This window comes from Crinia signifera, chromosome 1 (assembly GCF_055691185.1).
Source record: "Crinia signifera chromosome 1, ASM5569118v1, whole genome shotgun sequence".
NCBI classification, from domain to species: domain Eukaryota; kingdom Metazoa; phylum Chordata; class Amphibia; order Anura; family Myobatrachidae; genus Crinia; species Crinia signifera.
The window spans coordinates 122128842-122149777 of NC_139217.1; the positions used below are offsets into that span (position 1 = coordinate 122128842).

Genomic DNA, 20936 nt, shown 5'->3' on the forward strand with positions numbered 1-20936 from the left:
CTAGTGTATTTTTTTGAGATATCAAAACTACTACTTTCTACTTCCGCCCTGCTTTCCCAGAACCTTTCAATGGAGCTACAGTTGGAGGCTACCTTTCATTGGGACTTTCATTCTTATCCTTTTTATGTATGGAAGGTGATACATATATCGGAGCAGGACATGCAATATGTCCGACCGGGGCAGTTGGAAGTGGGGCATCACACTTATTCCCCGTAAGAATGTAAGGCCCAATGAAAGGCAGCCTGCGACTGTATCTCCATTGAAAGGTTTCCGGGAAAGCGGTGCGGAAGTAGAAAGTCCGGCACCCGAGAACACATGCACCGGAAGCCGGGTTCTGAATACCGGAAGTAGTCATAACCGGAAACCAGATGCCGGTATTCTGTGTAAGCTGTCATCCACAATAGGCAGCGGCATTAGAAAAAGATGCCGTCCTTATTGGCTACTGATTTACATCATCGGTCCATCTTTTTCATATTTTTCCACCCATTGTTATTTTATGTGAATTTGTGATCTTATTGTTATTTCATTAAAACGGTATTACACCATATTACACTCTCCTTGTCTTTTGGGGCCATATAAAAGGTTGGAGCTTACCTATCCTATCCTCTCATTGGAGGATTGCATAAGAAATGGTATATTTGGTTAACCAATAAGGCGGAGAAGAGGATCTTGAACACCCTAAGAGGGATGTGTGGTATTTATAGAAATCAACATTTCCTGTCAGTCTGAGAGGACCGGAGAAGAGGATTCCATAATAAAGAAAAGGGGTGTATTATTGTTATTTAGCAAGTGCCAGTAGAGAAGCACATTCATTCTTTTTTCTTGTATCTTTATAATATTGTATGTATACAGTGGTGGATTTCCCAATAGGCACTTTAAGCATGTACCTTGGGGTGCCAGCAGTGGCGTAACTAGGTTTTGGGTGCCCCCCCGCCGGTAAAGGGAGGGCGCCCTCTCCCTCCCACCCCGCCGCACCAACCACGCCTCACCAACCCCCGCCCCGGGGAACTGTCTGCTAAATGGGGGCGGACATTTTGTGGTGGTCCTCATAGCAAAAGAAGGGAGCTGGGACCAGCGTTTACTGAAGACAGGTAAAGACTGCGGGGGATTGCGCCGGGGCGTAACTATGGCACTGCAGCCCCCGGCGCCCGCACATGCACAGCGCCCCCCCACGGTCGCGGGGGCTGCGGTGCTATAGTTACGCCACTGGGTGCCAGTTGTTCTGGGAGGTCTCCCTGTATCAGAGTCCTATGAGGATGCTGGCTTGATTAGACCATTCAAAGGCAGGTTAATTATGACTTATATTTTTATTTTGCATTTGAAGGTACTGTAAATTGTGCTGCAAGATCATTTTTTGTGGGGGTGTCTTCGGGCTCTCTTGGCTACCGAGAGGCAACTGGACTGTCTCGGGTATAATGGTGGCAAGCATGCAGTGATTGGATGTGGGGGCAGTAGCCAATAAACTAGTGTCTAGGAATGGCAGGACCCCTACATTTGCCCATGTAGATATTATATAAGTAACATCTTAAAGCACACAGTTTTAACTGAATAAATACCACACATTTTAGAACATTTTAAAAGAACTCAAATTCATAGTCGGAACACTGTGGGCAACTATTTTGGTCAAATGATGCCTTAATCTTATACCATTGCTGGACCTTAATTATTTCCTTTAAATATAAAACTAAGGTGCAAACTTAAAATCTTACAATATTTTTATACATAAAAAAATTATCTATTTAAAGATAAAAATGTACTTGAATACTAAGAAAATATGTATTTTTTTATTTGGAGGGGGGGTCTTGGGGCTCTCTTGGCTACCCAGAGCTGTTTTGGATATAATGGTGGCAAGCATGCAGTGATTGGATGTGGGGGCAGTGGCCAGTAATCTAGTGTCTAGGAATGGCCTGACCCCTACATTTGCCCCTGTAGATAAAATATAAGTCACTTCATGAAGCACACAGTTTTAACTGAATAAATACCACACATTTTAGAAAAAAAGAACTCAAATTTACAGTCGTAACACTATCGGAAACTATTTTGGGCAAATAATGCCTCTTATACCATTGCTGGGCCTTTATTATTTTATTTAAATATAAAACTATGGTGCAAACTTAAAATCTTACAATATTTTTTATTCATCACAAAAATGATCTATTTAAAGATAAAAATTTACTTGAATACTAAGAAAATATGTACATGATATATATTTGCCAAAAGAAAGCCATATATCCCTTTACTATAATAATATGCTGCAATTGCATAAAGTAATGGTACTTTTGAATGTTATTTGTTGGTTCAACCATATTGTCTTTATTCATTGTGTCTAATTGCTAGGGGTATACTTTCACACAAAACTCAGCAAATCAACTGAGTTTGGGTCCTGGACCAGATTAAATATTGAATGACAGTCCCAGCTTAAGATGGTATAGCTTGAATGGTCATTATTCGAGGGCATGACAGTGTGTAAAGCTAAAATCATTAAAACTTTAGAGAATGCAGTCTCTGACTGTCTTTTACAATCAGGTACTACAAGTAAAATGATAGAATATGGTACATTTAGTGATAGAGAGATCTCATAACTTAGTAGAAATAAGGTTGGTAACCAGTACAGAAAAGCATCTGAGATAAGACAGAGAGAAAGTGAAATTTAAACTTTACGTTCCTATGGTGTATGGTCCACTGATGTTAGTGAGTGTTTCCAGGGCCTGTATAGATGCCGGAGGGTCCACAAACGCGTTTCAACCCTTTCTGGGTCTTTATTTAGGCTATAGAGATAGCCGGTTTGCCACTTGGTGACCATGCAAATATAAAAGACTCAAAAGAATTATCCTTTGCCAGATATTTTCCTACATGCTATATACAATTATCCTATATACATGCCTTTGAGGATGCTGTTATTTTCCTGATGTACATTCTAATCGTTTGTTGCACAACCACATGTTGGGATTTCTTTCATATGCTAATTAAGAACAGTACATTGCCAGTTCTTACTCACATCTGGTAATTGCCTCAATATCTGATGTTGTGGATGTAGCAATCTTTTTCATTGTGGATTAAATTTATGTATATTTTATCTCTATTGTTTGTTAATTAAACAAAATTACATTATATACCCTTAATATTTCTTCCATGAACACCCGGACATTGAGTCCATTCTATCTAAGGACCAAAGAAAGATCCACATGTTAGAATTGGAAGAAAACACTAACGTCGGTGGACCATACACCATAAGAAATTACAGTTTATATTTCAGGCACTTTCCTGTACTTGTTACCAACCTTTTTTTTTCATATTTCATTATTGAGAGTACTGGGATTCTCTCTTTGGGAACCAGTAGGAAAGCATCCCAGATTGTGCAAACATTGAGGGGCATCTGCTTTGTTGTCCAGATCCTATAACTTGTCAGTAATTAAAGTAATGTAAACAATAATTTTTCTTTAGTATATATAAATTAGTCTTAAACTTTACTATTTTTTTTATAACTAACAGTATGTGGATCTGAAAGTTTTAACAACCCTTATGGTTATCCAAATCCATGTTAAACCTTGCAGTCATACAATAAATGTGTGTCCCAAATATATAATATTAAACTTAATTATTATGTCACAATATAAATTTTAAGGCACAATTCCTTAAAATATTGTTTTTTTCACTACTACAGTTGAAGTATTACACATTAATAGCAAATAACTTGAATAACAGATTCGAAGAAGAGTGCCTTACTAATGCAATGCACAATATACTTGTGTAATTCACTGTACATATCTATGAAATCTATTAAAACAAGTAAAAAAGTAATAAAAGCACTGAAACACTGTGGTTATACTTAAGTGTACAGGCTAAAGTGTAAAGTATGAAATATAGTAACATTCACAGTTTTGTGTGATTAATGATTTTATGTTGTTCTAGGTGCCAAAAGACACACTAAACTCATATGCTTAAAATAAAACCACCTTGTCACAGAAGGCTGATGTAAAAAGATATGGCAGTAAGTGTCATAATACAAAACACAGATACTTAAATGTGTGGAAATTATTGGAAAATAAATTACCAAAAGTCCAGATACAATGCAAGTGAGAATACAAAATTCTGAAATAGTGATTGGTTATAATACAGTCTTATGCAATAGATTTGTGCTTATTGGAGGCATACTGTATACTTCCAATACACTTACTGCCATTATACAGGTATTTAATCATCCATTTTATGCTATTGGGCTTGCTTGCTTTAGCGATGTTTTTGAAACATCAGTGTGCATGGTAGACATAGCTATAGTCTCATAATCATCTTCTCTAGATCTAAAATCACAAAAATTAAAGAAGAACTGTAGATCTCGTTGAAAGTTTTTGTTGAGAAAACCGTAAAAAATTGGGTTAACACAAGTGGAGATCATTGCTGTAAGATGGCAAATCAGAAATACCAAGTTATGGTTGCAAATTTCAATTGCCTCATGGTTCCAATCAAACACCAAGTTAAAGATGAAAAACGGCAGCCAACATAGAGCAAATACCACCACAATGGATAAAAGCATAACGTTGATTCTCTTTGTTTCACTAGATCGGTATTTATTGTCTCTTATCTTGTCCATCATGTTGTTCCGTCTTCGTAATTTCAGAAATATCTGAAAAGTAAAAGAAAATTGAAAAATTCTTTATGATTCATCTCTATTGATCTATCTATCTATCTATCTATCTATCTATCTATCTATCTATCTATCTATCTATCTATCTATCTTACTATCTGTCCTCTGTTATAGTACACAAGAATGATTTTCCAATGTGAATTTACATATTTAAGCTTGCTGAGATTTAATCCTGTAATTTAATTATGTAGTTTTAATCTGTACAGTTATTATCATTTATGTTTTTGTTATTCAGTTTGCTGAACATATTTTACTATGATATGTGATAAGTCACTGCTTGAAAGACTTTCTACTCATGTAATGAGTGTCTAAATTTAAAAAGTTTGGGAATCCAGGAACCAAACAAGTGTTTACATTATGATAGAGAATTAGTGGAAATAAGTTAGAAAATAGAAGATATATAAAGTCTGATGAACTGCATTTTTCATTATGTATAAAAGTTACAGGTTTTCATTTGCTAAATTACAAAAAAGTCAACACTGTTATTTTACGATTTGCATAAAACTTGTATAAGAAGGTGATAACACAGTGCATGCATCATCACATGCATAAACCCCTAGCCTGATTGATAGTCTGTGGCCTGTTCCTGAGAATAGGACATTTTCTGGGAGTGCTGAGGCCAGCCTCTACAACTTCCAACACAGATTTAGTTTACTACAGATTTGAGACAGCCATCTGGGGGTTTATTAGATGCTGATATTCTTGAAAGCGATCTGATGACTGCATCTTCCGACACAGATTTTCTGGCCTATGGATCTAAAACAGCCATCTGGGGGTTACTTGGGTATCTTATATTCTCACAATAGATCTGATGACTACATCATCCAACAAAGATTTACTGGCCTATGGATCTGAGATGACCATCTAAGTAATCTAGGGGATACTCAGATGGCTGATGTTCTTGCAAGTGGTTTGATGAGTACATCTTCAGACACAGCTGTGGATCACACAAGAATCTATTTACCCAAGATGCCTCCTACGGCATTATAATAATTTAGCAGTAGTTGCTACAAAAGCCATCACAACTGCTACTGCTTTGCTTCTTTAAAACATGCCCATAGTATCGTAAAACGTTAGAGAAGACCAGCTCAACATCTTTTAAAGAAAAGAGATGATAAGACAATAATTGTACGTACAATTTATCTAACACCAAACAGCAATACAGTAGAGAATTGTTAACACTTTACCTTAGTATAACACACAAAAATAAAGCAAAGTGGTCCAAGGTACTGTACAACAAAGAGCAAAGTTGTATACGAAAGTCTAAATTCTTCCTTAGGGAATTCCGGCACGCACACATATTTTCCAATGTATGCATCAATGCTTATATTCCGGAAGGGTTCATCTGTTAATGAACTGTACATCATGAAAGGCAAAGAACCTGCCATGGCTACAATCCATATTGCTGTGATTCCAGCACAAGCATGTCTATTGTTTGGTCTCCAACCCCGAGGATTTATGATTAGCTGATGACGCTCAACGGCGATGAGGACCAATGAGAAAATGGAAACGGTAACCGAGACACACTGAATATATTCATTCAGCTTACACATTGCCTTTCCAAAAATCCAATGATCCATGAGGGTATAAACCAAAGTAAAAGGGAGACACATTATTGTTGCTAGAAGATCAGAAAATGAGAGATTAACAATGAGAATATTAGTGACATTACGCATTTCCTTTTGCTTCAAAATGATAATAATAAGAGCCAAATTTCCAGAGAGTCCAAGTATGATAACAACTCCATAAGCCAGGGATAAGGTAAATATTATTGCCAGTGGCAAACCACAGTCTTCCCCCATTGGAAGTTTACTGGAGATATTATCTGAAAATGGTGAATAAATGGACTGATTGATCAAATCTGTTGAAAAATTCATCTTGCAAACCGTTCACATAAAAAACTTCAATAAAATAAATCTATAACAGAGAAGAAGGTGTTTTATTGTAGAAAATAAGATACATTTGTAGCTTTCATTCTGCAGGATGGAACCAACAGACCCTCTACGTGTTATTGATGTTCTTATTGGGACTCTGTGGAGACAAGAAAACAAAAACAAACATTCATTTTCCATGTTCCCTCTTTATATGTCTGAACATTTTTAGATAAACTCATTACAAAAAAGAAAACTTTAGTTACAAATATATACAGAGATTTGGTAGACATATTACTACATCAGACCTGACCTGGTTTTAATTTGCAATATGAATAACTTCAAAAATTCTTCCAATTTGCATTGGATCTGATTGAGACCCTTAGTGGGAAGCTATGACCATATAGTACAACAATTAAATCAGATTATGGATGTTTTTCCCCAAGTACTACAGTTACCTATAGATACATGGTAATTCTATAAAAACATAACCAATAATGTTTATACATTAAGAGTCTTTGTGTTTCAAGATTACTCTAATTGTTGTGCCTATATTATCCAACAATTTCAGACATTACAATTGAAAAACAAACTGAAGGTATGTTTTAAAAAAAAAAGCATTGAACAGAATGGTATCTCTAATGCACAAGCTTCATGGGGAGATTTATTAACCCTTTCAGTGTTAACATCTCTGTGAGAGATGTGCAAAATGTTAGCTAAAAATCTCAGAGCTGCTCACATTTGTTATATAAATTCAAATACAAAATGCTGTGTAAAAAATATAATATTTTCTATTGTATATAAGGTAAACATTACAGGTCATTATGATGAATAAAAATGTTTGCTTGGCAATTGTCACACCTTTTTTTGTCAAATTTCTCACAGGGTTAAAGATTTGGAGTAAGATAAAATGGAGAGAGATAAAGTACTAATCAATCAGCTTCTGACAATTTACAAAATGTTTTTGAAAAATAACGAAAGCTCATTACTTATCTCTCTCTCCAAGCTTGGTAAATTCCCCTCTTAGTCTTAAATGTGCATATTAGTACTGTGTGCATATAGGGTGGCCAATCCCGGGATCAGCGGGATCCTGGGATTTGGCCCCAAAACTTCCGGGATTTCAATTGGAGTATCCAATCCCAGGATTTCGGGATTAGACTGCGCATGCGCAGTCTAATGCCGGCAGCATCTGAGCACCCGCTCAAACGCTGCCCGGCCTGCGACTCTGTGCAGTGTGACAGTCAGAGGTCACACTGCACAGGCCGCGTCACTTCTGTCTGCCCACTTACGCTGTCCCCTTGAGCCAGCACCAGCATGCAGACCGCTTTCAAAGGAAAAAGTCTGCCTCATGCTACGCTCTGGCCGATGCACTAGTAAGTGAATGTGTGGCTGGGGGTGTTTTTTTTTTAAATCAGGAATGGCAATCCCGGGATCCTGGGAATCCCTGGATTGAGCATTTTTCAATCCCTATTCCCGGGATTGAAAAAAATGCCCTGGGATTGGCATCCCTATGTGCATATTAGTACTGTATACGCCTACTGAAGATCCATAAAACAATAAATATGCATCCATGAAGTCTAAGAAATAAAGCTTTTAAAATTAAAACAGGTGATGTTGCCCTCAGATTCTACCATTTTCTAGGATGCAATAGAGAAAGGGTAGACAGAATCTGATTGGTTGCTATGGGTTACAATATATATATTTTTTAAATACTTTTGTAAATTTACCCCTAATAATCTTAGCCATCTTCTTACTCAGTTTCAGTGCTAAATTCGGACATATTACAACCAAGCTTAAAACAATTGTCTTTTTACAAAATATTTTTTGCATTATTAAAAATACATTAGTTCAACTGATCAGAGGCAGAACTCTGGGAGGCAACGGAGTCATCTGCCGCCGGGCTCCTGCTCTCAAGGCGGCGCCTCTCCACAATTGCCAGTTTAAATTCATTAATTGAAAGCCATCAAAATCACTTCTGTGGCTGAGTTCTGAAATATATATGTGTTCTCCCTCTTTTTCTGTATATACATACAGTATGTAATATACTGTATATATTTCATAACAGACTATATATATATTGAATAATGTTGTGTGTGTGTGGGGGGGGGGGGGGCACCAATATTCATCTTTCCTCTGGGCAACTGGGAAGAACTTACGCCACTGCATCTGATAACATTCTTGTTACACTATTATTAAGAAGTTTTTGCAATTTTATTCTACATGAAGTTGGACTGTTTTCATTCTACCTTACTTGCACCTGAGTAACATTACTGAACTAATTGAGCATCTACTACAGGTTGAGTATCCCCTATCCGAAATGCTCGGGACCACGAGCATTCCGGATAGGGGAATTTTCCGGGTTTTGGAATAAATTTTTGTAGCCATACTTACCTGTCCCCTGATGGTGTCCGGTGGTCCCTCGGCGTCCGCGCAGTCCCCGGGCGTCCACAGCAGGCCTCCGGCATCTTCTCCTGGTCTCCAGCGGTCCCAGGAATGCATTGCGCGAGTGTGCGCGCGCACCGGTGACGTCACCGGCGCGCGCGCACACTCGCGCAATGCATTCCTGGGACTGCTGGAGACCCTGGAGAAGATGCCGGAGGCCTGCTGTGGACGCCCTGGGACTTGGTAAGTATGAAAAGAGGGTTAGGGGGGTTAAAAAAATTAAAATAAAATTCGAATGATTCCAAAAACCACGGTTTTCGGAATAATTCGGATAGGGGATGCACGGATAGGGGATACTCAACCTGTACTATCTGTATGTCTGTTTTCATTCTACATGAAGTTTGTCTGAGCAGTCTATTGACGAACAATTAGATTAATGTAGATCCAGCATTTTGAATTGATGTCTTAAATATAATACTAGGTATTAGAATGGGCTCTCTACAGTAATACAACCACTTGTAGACATCATCTTTCAAGAAAGGCAGAATCTCTCCTCTCTGTCTCTCTGCCTTTCAAATAATAATAGTTGACCGCATCAACAAGATAGTCTCTCCAGTGAACCAAACAATGACAAATTCCTTATATGATAATTTGTTTGTTTGAATATTATACTTTAAAGCTCAAATATTAAAATCTAAGTACATTGCTGAAAAACATCATTATATACCACAGAAACAATTCTGATTTACATTTCACATTCTAAAAATTTTTAGCCTTAGACATTAAATGCTAGTTTGCCTAAGTCACAATTTGTATACTGTACATTCTTTATATAACATGTGATTGTTGTAAACACACAGGTCTTACAATAATAGACAATACATTTATTCCACATGAATAAAATAGAAAAGTAAATTCAAGAAGTACTAGCAATGTATTTTATTTATAATAATCAATTAGAACAATGTATCTGATAAGGATGAATAAATGCAGTTATCGTCCAAAAATAAATAATAAAAATATCAGTGACATTTTCCAAATTGATCAAAGAATTATAGCCATTAATCAACACTAATGTCACTTCCCCTTCATTAATTCAAAGTAGGCCAATAACAAACTACTGAAGAAAAATTAAACTTGAAACTAAAGATAATGCATTCATTATGGCATATTCTCAAGGAATATTTAAAGAGTATATTAGCTCAAAAATGTTGTTGAAATATATTACATGCATGAACTGTCAGTCATTGCTAGTGGGTTCTTTTATTTCATACTCAAACTAAACAACACACATTTTAGATCTTGTATTCCCTGGGCTAGATTTACAAAACAGAGGCTTTTTGACACAGTGTTTGGTGGATTGATCTATAAATTAATATTAATATTCAGTGAAAAATAAAGAGCAAAGTACAGGTTGAGTATCCCTTATACATAATTCTCAGAACCAGAAGCATTTTGGATAATGGATTATTCCGTATTTCTGAAAATTGTTATATTTCAGGTATCTTGAGGTATCTTGCATTTATATTGGTCACACACATAGAACACATGAAATACACACACACAGATTTTATTTGTGCATGAAACAAGGTTTTAAAACATGAAACAAAGTTTGTGCACTATAAACACACACATATATTTTATTTGTGCATGAAACAAGGTTTTAAAACATGAAACACAGTTTGTGCATTATCTCAGGCACTGAATATGACTGCCAAACAACCATTTATTGCACATATTTAGTACCAGTTACATATTATGCCCCCAGTAGTGCCAGTTACAGATGTCCCCAGATCGTTTTTAGGGGAAAAATAATTACATTATGGAAACTATGGTTTTCGGAATAATTTGGATAACGGATACTTGGAAAAGGGATACTCAATTTGTGCTTAATTTTATTGTCACTTTAATTTTCCAGGTCAAATCCACAAAGAGGCAAGCCAATGCATCATAAATCAAGCCCTCTGTTTTGTCCGAGAGCAAATTATAGCTAATGTACATAAATAGTTGTTATGCCACTTGGCAGTATGAATGCACCTGGGAGTGCACAAACTAGATACCGTAGAGAGGACCACGGACGGAGACACAGGGGCAGTGCTAGGCAGACCCACAGAGACATAGGAACAGTGCAAACATCAGTAGTGAACAAGTACTAACACTAAAACAGATTGGGAGCATACACACAATACACAGAGAGGATACTGGGGGAACTCCCAGGCACAGGTAGGGGCTGGGAGGATGAGAGCCCAATGGATAGAGCGTCTCCGAGTATCAGAGAATAAGTATCTCTCCGGTAACAGGATAGATACCTATAGTGGAGCTTGGTGTAATGCTTTGACACGTGAATGTACTTGTTGCTATAGGCAACCCCAGTCCCAACAAGGTACCACAGAGGGAGGCCTATAGATTCCTAGGTCAGAGATGAAGAAGACCATAGGAAAATATCCTAAACCCGTACCCCTCGGTTGCAGTACACGGGTTCATCTAGCTGCCACCAAGCTGACACCCGTGGGCTCTGCACTGAGGGAAAGGGTAAGATATCAGGACCTGAGCTCACCTGCAGCACACAGGTTCAGCTAGCTGCCACAAAGCTGACACCAGTGAGTGCTGCACAGTGAGAGAGGTAACACAGGAAATGAGGGAGTGTAACAGCAACCTAGATGGATCCACAAGGTGGTACAGGGACCCAAGAGGTACAGTCACAACTCGTGATTACGGCTAGGTCTGGATCAAGGCGCAAATTTGCAAACTCCAAGACCTATATTACTGTAATCAAACATACAATACAATTGCTAGAAACTAACTAGGCACAGGACAAGGCTGACTGACTATCTGACTAGGATTCTGCAGCATCTGCCTAGCCTGAGAGGAAGGTTTATATAGCAGGTGTTGCCATGCCCCACTCAGACATCACAGACTGTGAGCACAAAACCAGTGCCGGATTCCCTGCTGTGAACAGACTGCCTGTCACCACTGCAACAGCAAAAGCCCGAACCGGAGTGTCAGCTGCGCTCAGGTTACTTTGCTAACAATAGTTTGTCCTTATCATATATATTATATTGGTTAAATTGCAATAACTTTTCAGCAGACAATTATACTTAATTTGTTAGATAATCTAGTGAGGAGAAAAGTGAATGACCTGTGGCTGATCATTCTATATAAAATATAAATATAAAAAAAATTATATAGAAAATAATTTGTAAATAGCATATTGTATTTAAAGTCTATATACAGTAGGATTGCTGACAAGCTTCTTATCATTTTACAAAGGAAACCTTACTGCTTGTACTTAAATTAAACAAGAGCTGAATATAGGAACTCCAAATTATGATCAATTATTATCATGATCAAGAAGTTCTTATTTGCAAAACGAAAAAGGACCAAACCATGTCACCCCCAAAATAACTATTGACAAGTGTAGCTCAGTTGAAAGTACTGTATGGGCAGAACAATAAATTGATAGGTTAAGTTTAAAGGAAAATAAAGTATGCAGTGTCCTATCTATAATAAGTGCATGGTTTATGGTGCACATTCATATACTTGAACCTGTTGTCTCCATCTTTCCACTGATACCTTTGAAATGATCGCAACTGCCCAGGATGCATCAAATACTCCGGCACTGTGCTCTGAGTTTTAAAATATTGCCTTACACAGCTATGTTTAATACAATTTTTCATGACATTTGTGCTATAATTGCAGACAACTGTCAGGCTCTACATCAGTGTTATCTAGATTTTCAAAATATAAATAAAACTATAAATAAACTTGTTATACTGCATACTTCCCAACTGTCCCAAATACAGCAGGACAGTTCAGCTAATTGGAGACTGTCCCGCTGTCACTACCATGGGTGGCAGTGCCACGAGGGCAGGGGGCATTTTGGTGTAGCCAGAGATCACTGCCGGAGGCTGGCAGTGATCGATGAAAAGACGCTGTGCATATGCGGATGGCATCTCTAGAGTGCAAGAGGTAGTCAGGGGCTTCTCAGCAGATATCGAATTGCTGGGCAAGCCCCTAAAGTGATGAAACCAGAGGTTGGGGTACTAAGTCATGCCCCTCTGAATGAGGTGACACCCACATGCCTGATTGCTCTGCTCCCTTCCCAGGCCAGCCATGCCTTTGGCGCAGCAGGTCCCGATTTTAGATGTGCACAAGTTGGGAGGTATGATACTGCATCTAATACAAGTCTTAAGTAAAAGAAAAGTATACTTTTTCTTTAACTATTATTAGGATTTGTACTTTAAGTGCATCATACTATTATTTTAAGAGGAATTGTATTATCTGAGCTGCATTTCCATTTTTATATACAGTATTATGCTTAATTTTTTCTGCGCCATTTATTTCCATAGATAACTCTCCAGGTTCATGAAAAGTCATTAACAAATAAATGTGTTCTAGATCTGACTTTCACCACTACCCTTAATGAACAGAGGAACAGCAAATGACATAATGAAATGGCATATAAATTAAATCAGTATTATAATTAAAAATGAGTGCATAAAGAAAAACTGATTAAATTATTAGTTGATATGGAACAAGCCCATATTACAGAATCACAGAAACCTAGGAATTTGTCATTTATTCAATTAAAAGATTATTTGCAGTGAATCTTAATGACATTCTAAAATTATAAATTTCATGAAACCAATCAATATAATAAATTCTAAAATGCTGCGGAAACTAATTATTGAGTACAAAAGAAAGGTCCTTTAGCAGCTGTTATGTGTTGTGCTCTATAGTTTCACAAAGTGGAACTTTCATGAAGCTATAAATAAAATATTTTTTAGGTTTGCTTTTTCAAAAATATGTCCAATTATCTACAGTATTTTTTTTGTAATCCTTCTTTTGATTATCCACTGAAATACAATAAAAAGATAAGTCTGGTAAGTCCAGATGCAAACCTATAATTTGGGCCCCCCTCCTCCAACCCAACCCAAATTCACAATATGTAAAAAAGCAGCAAGTCACAGGGAGAGGCAGGGGGTGACAGGAAAAGGGTTACAAGGGCAGAAGTGGGCCCGGATGCACTGATAGTGAGTGCAAAAATGGGCGCAGTCATGTGTAATGAAAGGGCATAGTCACACAACACAATGGGGTGGTTACATGACAATAGGGGCATGACGACATTATGCCACACACCGTAATGCTTATTATACATTATGCAATGCTTAATGCATTATGTAATGTTTAATTCACTTTATGCCACACACTGTAATAACTATTACATATTGTACGACACACTGTAATGCCTATTACATATTATGCCATACACAGTTATGCCACTGACATCAATTTATGTCCCACACACAAAAAATGCCTCTCTCCCTTGTTATGTCGCACAGTAAAGTTGGTATACACTTCTATTCTCGCAGCGGTGTAGAGCCAGCCAATCGCACTAGTGTATAGTCACTGTTACGGTTTTCATGGCAAAAGATGCAGGTTTCTGCATCTTCTTCTGGCGGTGCCAGCATTCCCGGCACTTCTGGGTAACATTATACATGTAGTGGCGTAACTATAAATTCAGTACATCTTCAAATTGGGAATATTTTATTTCCATAACTTGCACTCACATTCAATGGGACTAATAAGCGCATAATTAAGGTATTTATCCAAGTCTCCCTAAACCTAGTGAAGTAGCAAAACCCTAGGGGGAACTGGACTAAGGCCAATAGGCCAGTTTCTTAGAAACCAAGTACAATGTATTAAAAAAAATGCACTCACATGATAAAGTAATGAAAACACATTGAACCAGTATTGTAATTTAGTGCAATTTATGAAAATAAAAAAATATTTTTTTTTCCAGAAAGAAACAGAAATAAGGAAAATACTCTAACAAAATTGTTTTAATGTGTAAGCAATTTTTTATGGAAATTATTTTACATGTGGTTTATAGCCAGTGGATACACATCTTTTTTTGACTATTGGATACATGCTTGTTGCCAGGGGATTATATGTTTGGGTACTTATGTATTATCTGGGCTCCCATGTTAAATGCACCCCATTTTTTCATACCCCTACTATCCAACTATGGAGTTGACTTTATATAGTGTGGCAAGCGCAGCACACCACCGTGCCTGAAGCGTGGCGAGCGGACGCGGTCTCATAAGAAAAACGGGAGCCCAGATATTACATAAGTACCTATGTTTATTGCTAGGGATTAACTACACACAGCACGCCAGCACTCCCTGAACCTGGCAATTCAGAGTAGCATAGGACCTCTAGTGTCTGTGTCTTGACCTCCTCCAAGGTGGTGGCAAGTTTTGGAGTGGTGCAAGGTCTCTGTCCAAGAGAACAGAGACTCTATGCATCTGCAGAGCCAGTGCTTGGGCAGAGACTGCCTCCCTGCACCTGTCCTATGGCACAGCGGAGGATGGAGAAAAGATGCCGGGGGTAACCTCCAGGTGGTACAGGGTTCTGGCACCATATTTCTGATACATATATGCCATACAACTTCAAACCACCATTTTTACACCATTACTTTTCACTTACTGCAATTACCACTTTGCAAAAGATTAAGGACCTAATTCAGCATGGATTGCTAATGTGAGACTTTGCAGTGGATTGGGAGAAGTTTTTCCACCACACCCACATGCCGGCTACTGGCCACATTGTGTTTAGTATGCATATGTATTTTTAGTCTCTGCGTACAGTTCTCATGCGTAGTTGTTTGAGAATTGCTTGATTAGCAAATACTCTGTTTAGCAATCCCAGCTGAATTAGCACCCAAATTCTCTATGTATCACATCCCTCATTTTTAACATTAATCGAATGAGATATTATTGTTTACATTTGTAAAATGAAAAGAAAAATTTTCAATCAAATTTAGTAATATTCTCTTCAGATAAGAACCCGTCCTGAGCTTGCATTCCAGAGGTAAATTAGAATGTTTAGCAGCCTCTGTAGAAACCTACAGTATAATAAATGATTTTGTCACAGAAAATGGTAGGGCCACAGCAGATATTAAAGATATAAAAAATATCTTAGGAAGTAGATCCTTTTTACATCTTAGGATGCTTAGATTTTGGAAAATGACCACAATTTAACTTTAATTATTTTGCCCCATCGCCATGAAAATCAGATCAAATATATAAACAAAGTCATCTTGTCACTTCGCTCCCATAAAATAATATTTTTACGTACAAAAACTTGCAGAGGCAAATATAAGTCCACATGCCTTACGTCAGAAATAGAAGGTATGAGTCTTTCAGTAATTCCATATGGTATATGACCAGAACTTTAGGTAATGACCCTCTTATTCAATTTTAAAGTAAGTTAACTAATCTATGCATATTGGGGGAGATGAGCTCAATGATTGTATTGTTGTTAACAATTTTCAAATATATGTCTTGCATGTTCATGAGTTTATTTATGCACATATGTAATAGAAAAGCAAATGTAATTAATTCTGTTTCCTATACTATTCACTGTTTCCTGAGCAAACTTTAAAAAATGTATATTGAATGTTTTTATGATTCATTGCTTTAATAAAAATATATTTAAAAAAAGAAATAGAAGGTATGGTATCTATAAGTGTGTTGCATTAAACACAGTCAGCTTCAAAAGAGGCCAAAGCTTGTTTTTATTTGCTGTATTTTAGAAAATGAAATAGCTAAACAAACAGTAACAAAGTAATTAACAGTAGAAATGAACCCAATGATCTTTGTGTAGCTGTAGCCTTGGCAAATAAAGCATAAGTGGTTAAAGTTTAGGAAAATTCTGTGCATAGTGATATTTTTCTTTGTCACTGTATTTTCTTATCTATACAGGTTAGTCTGAGCTTATATTTCATTTTGCAGGATATTTTCTCAGACTAATAGTATTGTAAAAGGATACAAAGTTATGTCAGAAGAATAAAGAAAACCAAAAAGAAATAAAAAAAATACACAATAAGCTGTCGATTTAACAAGCCTTGGTGAGAAAGAAAGCGGACAGAAAAAGTACCAGCCAATCAGCTCCTACAGAGTCAGTTAGTCATCAATTTGTCCATATACTGTACATTTTAGTCATCAAAGTGTCCATATACATTTTATTTAAGGTGTAGGTAACATAAGTACATTGATTTAGACAACAAAGTCATTTTAAAGGCTACCAGGCAACCTAGTATAGTCTTCATGGTTCAGAAAGGCAAATTTTGGAAGTTTAAAAAGTAGAACATTGAAAATGAAAGCAATAAAGGCTGAGACCAGCGTTCATCAAGGGTTTTTTTCTTTCAGGAGCATAAACAATCAGTATGGAAGGATTAAAGTAACAGATACTGATTTGAAGACCTTCAGTGCTCATGGTATTTCCTTTATAGAAAGAGTCTGTATGTGGCCACATTTGAAATGTGGATGGATTAAAAAACATATGACTTAGAATAACTACTGAACACTGCCATGACATTGTTTCTCTTCCATTTGTATGCCCAGATGTCACCCAGTTACCCCCCCCCCCCCACCTCCCTTCCCCCAAGTCACATAGGTAGAGGAAGAACCAATGAGTCCAACTCCAAATTGGCTAAACACAAAAGATGCATATGCACAGATTGCTTAACCTCATTATTTGTGGCTACATATGTAGTGAAAATCATGCTTTCTGTTTTGCATTCTATAAGATCTCTATTTCAAGTAAATGTATGGTTTAGAGCAGTGATTTTCAACCTTTTTACCTTGCGGCACACTAAATAAGATTTTTAAATTGCCAAGGCACGCCATGAGAACAAGGCAAAACACATTGGCCCCCACAGGAAAAAGAAACAAACCTATTGGCCCCCATATAAAAAACAATCACACTGGTCCCCACAGGTAACAATAAACTACATTGGCTCTTTACATGAAAATAAGAGACCAGTAAATAACAATTGAACTGGTGGTGGCTGTAAACTGGTTTGGGCATCTCTAGATCTGGGGGCACACTTAAGAACAGCTCAAGGTACACTAGTGTGCCACGGCACAGTGGTTGAAAATCACTGGTTTAGAGGTTTGTAACACATTTTGAAGACTGCTATACAGTATACAGTATATGTTTTATTCCTGGATGAAAATATAAGAAAACAGATTGGACCACACAGGGAGAGATTTACAAACGTTGCAAAATTCTGCTACTGAAAGGGTTAACTGTAAGTAACTATAACGTGACACTTGATTAAAAAAAAATATATCTATAGAAAAATGATTTATGCTTTAGTGTCATTAAAATGAGTTTTGCTCCAGATTTATATTCTCTGATTAATTCAGTGACATTAACATTACTCACTTTCTGAACTCAAGTCACTAAATTAAACAACTGTAACTTAGCAATAAAGCAAAGTAAAGGAGACATGAGTGGAGCCGGCGATAGGGAACAATGACTCCTCGTAATTAAGGGGTGATACAATCAAATGCATGTTGCCTAGCAAATCATTTTAGTACAGCTAAAGGGAAAGCGTTGGGACCAATTAAATTATTAGTCCAGAAATGAGCACGACATCTGCAACAAAGCTTAACATCTCTTAATGTTTGCAACTTATGCAACATTCAAATGCATGCTGACTACTATGTATATTATGTAATTTATGGGGGAGATGTATTATGTATTATGGTGCCCACATGTGCCACTATGATGCTTCCTGCTTTGCCTCCACACCAATGTAAAACAGGAAGCAACATTGGCAGGCTTTATTAACATCACATTTGCTAGTTGGGGAGTGGAAACTCTCCCCTCCCGTGATACAAACCACCAGAGGCGTACCTAGATATTCATAGGCCCCATAGCAAAAGTTTGTAAGGGCCCCCTATTTAGCACCTGATGGTGATAAATGTATATAAAACCTATTAGTTAGACAGCAAAGATGGGCCCCCTACAGCTCTGGGCCCCATAGCAGCTGCACCCCCTGCACCTATAGTAGTTACGCCCTTGCAAACCACATCACATCCTTGGTGCACTGTGTCCCGCCTTCCAGCCAGGTCACTGAGCACGTGCAAAATGTGGCTAATATTGTGAGATCTTCCATGCAGCTGGGAGCCACTGATGGGATAAATGATCATTCATACATTGGGTTGCACATTGATGCATTATCTTACAGATAGCAGTATCAATAATGACAGGGGCACATAGCACACAAGCCATTATAAGTCATGGAGGAAAAAACATTTTATTATATGTACCATTTCATGCATGTACCTCTCTGTAAATGGCCTACTAGCATGGTGTGAATATAATTGTGCTTCTAAATAAAATATGCTTGCTAGACAAAACTAAGTAATACAATGGCATGCTAAGATTCTGCAGAAAAGATAGGTACACACTATAATGTACAATAATTATACCAATTTGCAAATAATTGGGTGCTCTGTCACTTTTATTGCAGTGTATATAGGACATCATTGAGGTTGATTTGTGAAGCTGCAAACTTGGCAGCTTTTCGAGTCAACCAAACGCCGCCCGCATGACCGTCCATCCCACCTTGCACGCTGAGTTTCCTCTGCATGCATGCGAATGGATGTTTTGCATAAACATCCATTCGCAGCTTGCGTGCGGGAAGGAAATCATTTGATGCTTGCGTCTCTGGTGTATTACATCTGCAAGCGCCCTGTGCGTGAAGTGGGCGGGCAGCTGACATCCTCTGACGTCAGCTGCCCTCCCCCACATCATCAGGAAATTACTATGGGAACGCCCATGAAACGCTGGGCATTTCCTTGGGCGTGACGATGGCCCACCGCCTCCCACCCACAGTGCTGTGCGCAAGTGGCTGGTGATTAATCAATTTGCTGCTCACAGCAAGCAGCTGCACATGCGCATGTGCTTCTATGACCTAGGATACACACAAATAGTTCCATATATCAGTTTATGTTCTGCAATTAAACACGTGAGGTATGCCATGTGTCAGGTATTGGTTTGCAGTGCTTCAGGAGGAGATCTGTAAAGGATACTGTGATGGTCTACAATGCATCATGTGTAGTAAGCATGGTCAGTGCAACTCATTCAGCAAATGCAGATGTGTTCTGTACCTTTATTAAATACGAGGGAGGGTGCAAACTTAAAGTTTGCAAGGAGGTGCCAAGCATCTAAGCACCATCCTGGTAGTATACAATGTATCAGGTGGCTGTCTGCAATATACTGTACATTATCAGGTGATGTTTTGCAATGCATCAGGTGAGGTTTACAGCACTTCTAGTAATGGTCTGCAGTGCAAAAAGTTTCACAGGTGTGTGGATTGCGCAAAATAATTATTTAAATCTAAGCAGCCTTCAATTAAAAAAGTAGAGCACACCAATACTACTATATATATATATATATATATATATATATATATATATATATATATATATGGTACTTGTTTCCTAGCACGGCCACAATCTTATGGATCGTGTACCTTTAAGTTAAGGTACACGATCCACACGATGGACCCGATTTCCTTTGAAATCAGGTCCAATTTGCCGGCTAGGACACAATATCGGGGGCATCGCGTCGGTCGGGACCATTAACATTGGTCCCGACGCGACCGACGCGATGCCCCCGATTTTTCCATAGGCTTCAATGTTAAAAAATATTTTAACATTGAAATCATGTCGGGAAAGGTAAAATATCGGGGGCATCGCGTCGGTCGGGACCATTAACATTGGTCCCGACGCGATGCCCCCGATTTTTACATAGGCTTCAATGTTAAAATATTTTTTAACATTGAAATCGTGAGAAAATGTGAAAAATGTGAAATGGGCCAATATGACCCATTTCACATTATAGATGTCCCCGTCGTCACCCCACGATAGACGCCAACCCGAAGCGTGGCGAGCGCAGCGAGCCCGCGAGGGGTGGCGGTGCGCGTCCTCCGACCTTTTCATTCCCCTACTATCCACGTCGGCGTGGAGTTGAGAATAGAATAGTGTGGCGAGCGCAGCGAGCCACCGAGCCCGAAGCGTGGCGAGCGCAGCGAGCCCCGCGAGGGGACGCGTATAACTTCACAGGTATACGCGTCCCCTCGCGGGGCACGCTGCGCTCGCCACGCTTCGGGCTCGGTGGCTCGCTGCACTCGCCACACTATTCTATTCTCAACTCCACGCCGACGTGGATAGTAGGGG

The 20936-nt window shown here is 38.3% G+C and overlaps 1 protein-coding gene across 2 annotated transcripts in view; it reads right to left on the minus strand.

Annotated features, from left to right (window-relative positions):
• Positions 1-2033: 2033 nt before the first annotated feature.
• NPY1R (neuropeptide Y receptor Y1) overlaps positions 2034-20936 on the minus strand; it is a 54172-nt gene continuing 35269 nt past the window's right edge. For both annotated transcript variants that reach the window (XM_083172722.1, XM_083172730.1), the window contains exons 2-3: positions 5833-6676; positions 2034-4624 (exon numbers count right to left, since the gene is read on the minus strand). In XM_083172722.1, the coding sequence (XP_083028848.1) occupies positions 4208-4624; positions 5833-6522 (1107 nt within the window). In that variant the 5' untranslated portion in view covers positions 6523-6676 and the 3' untranslated portion in view covers positions 2034-4207. The remainder of the gene's footprint in view (positions 4625-5832; positions 6677-20936) is intronic.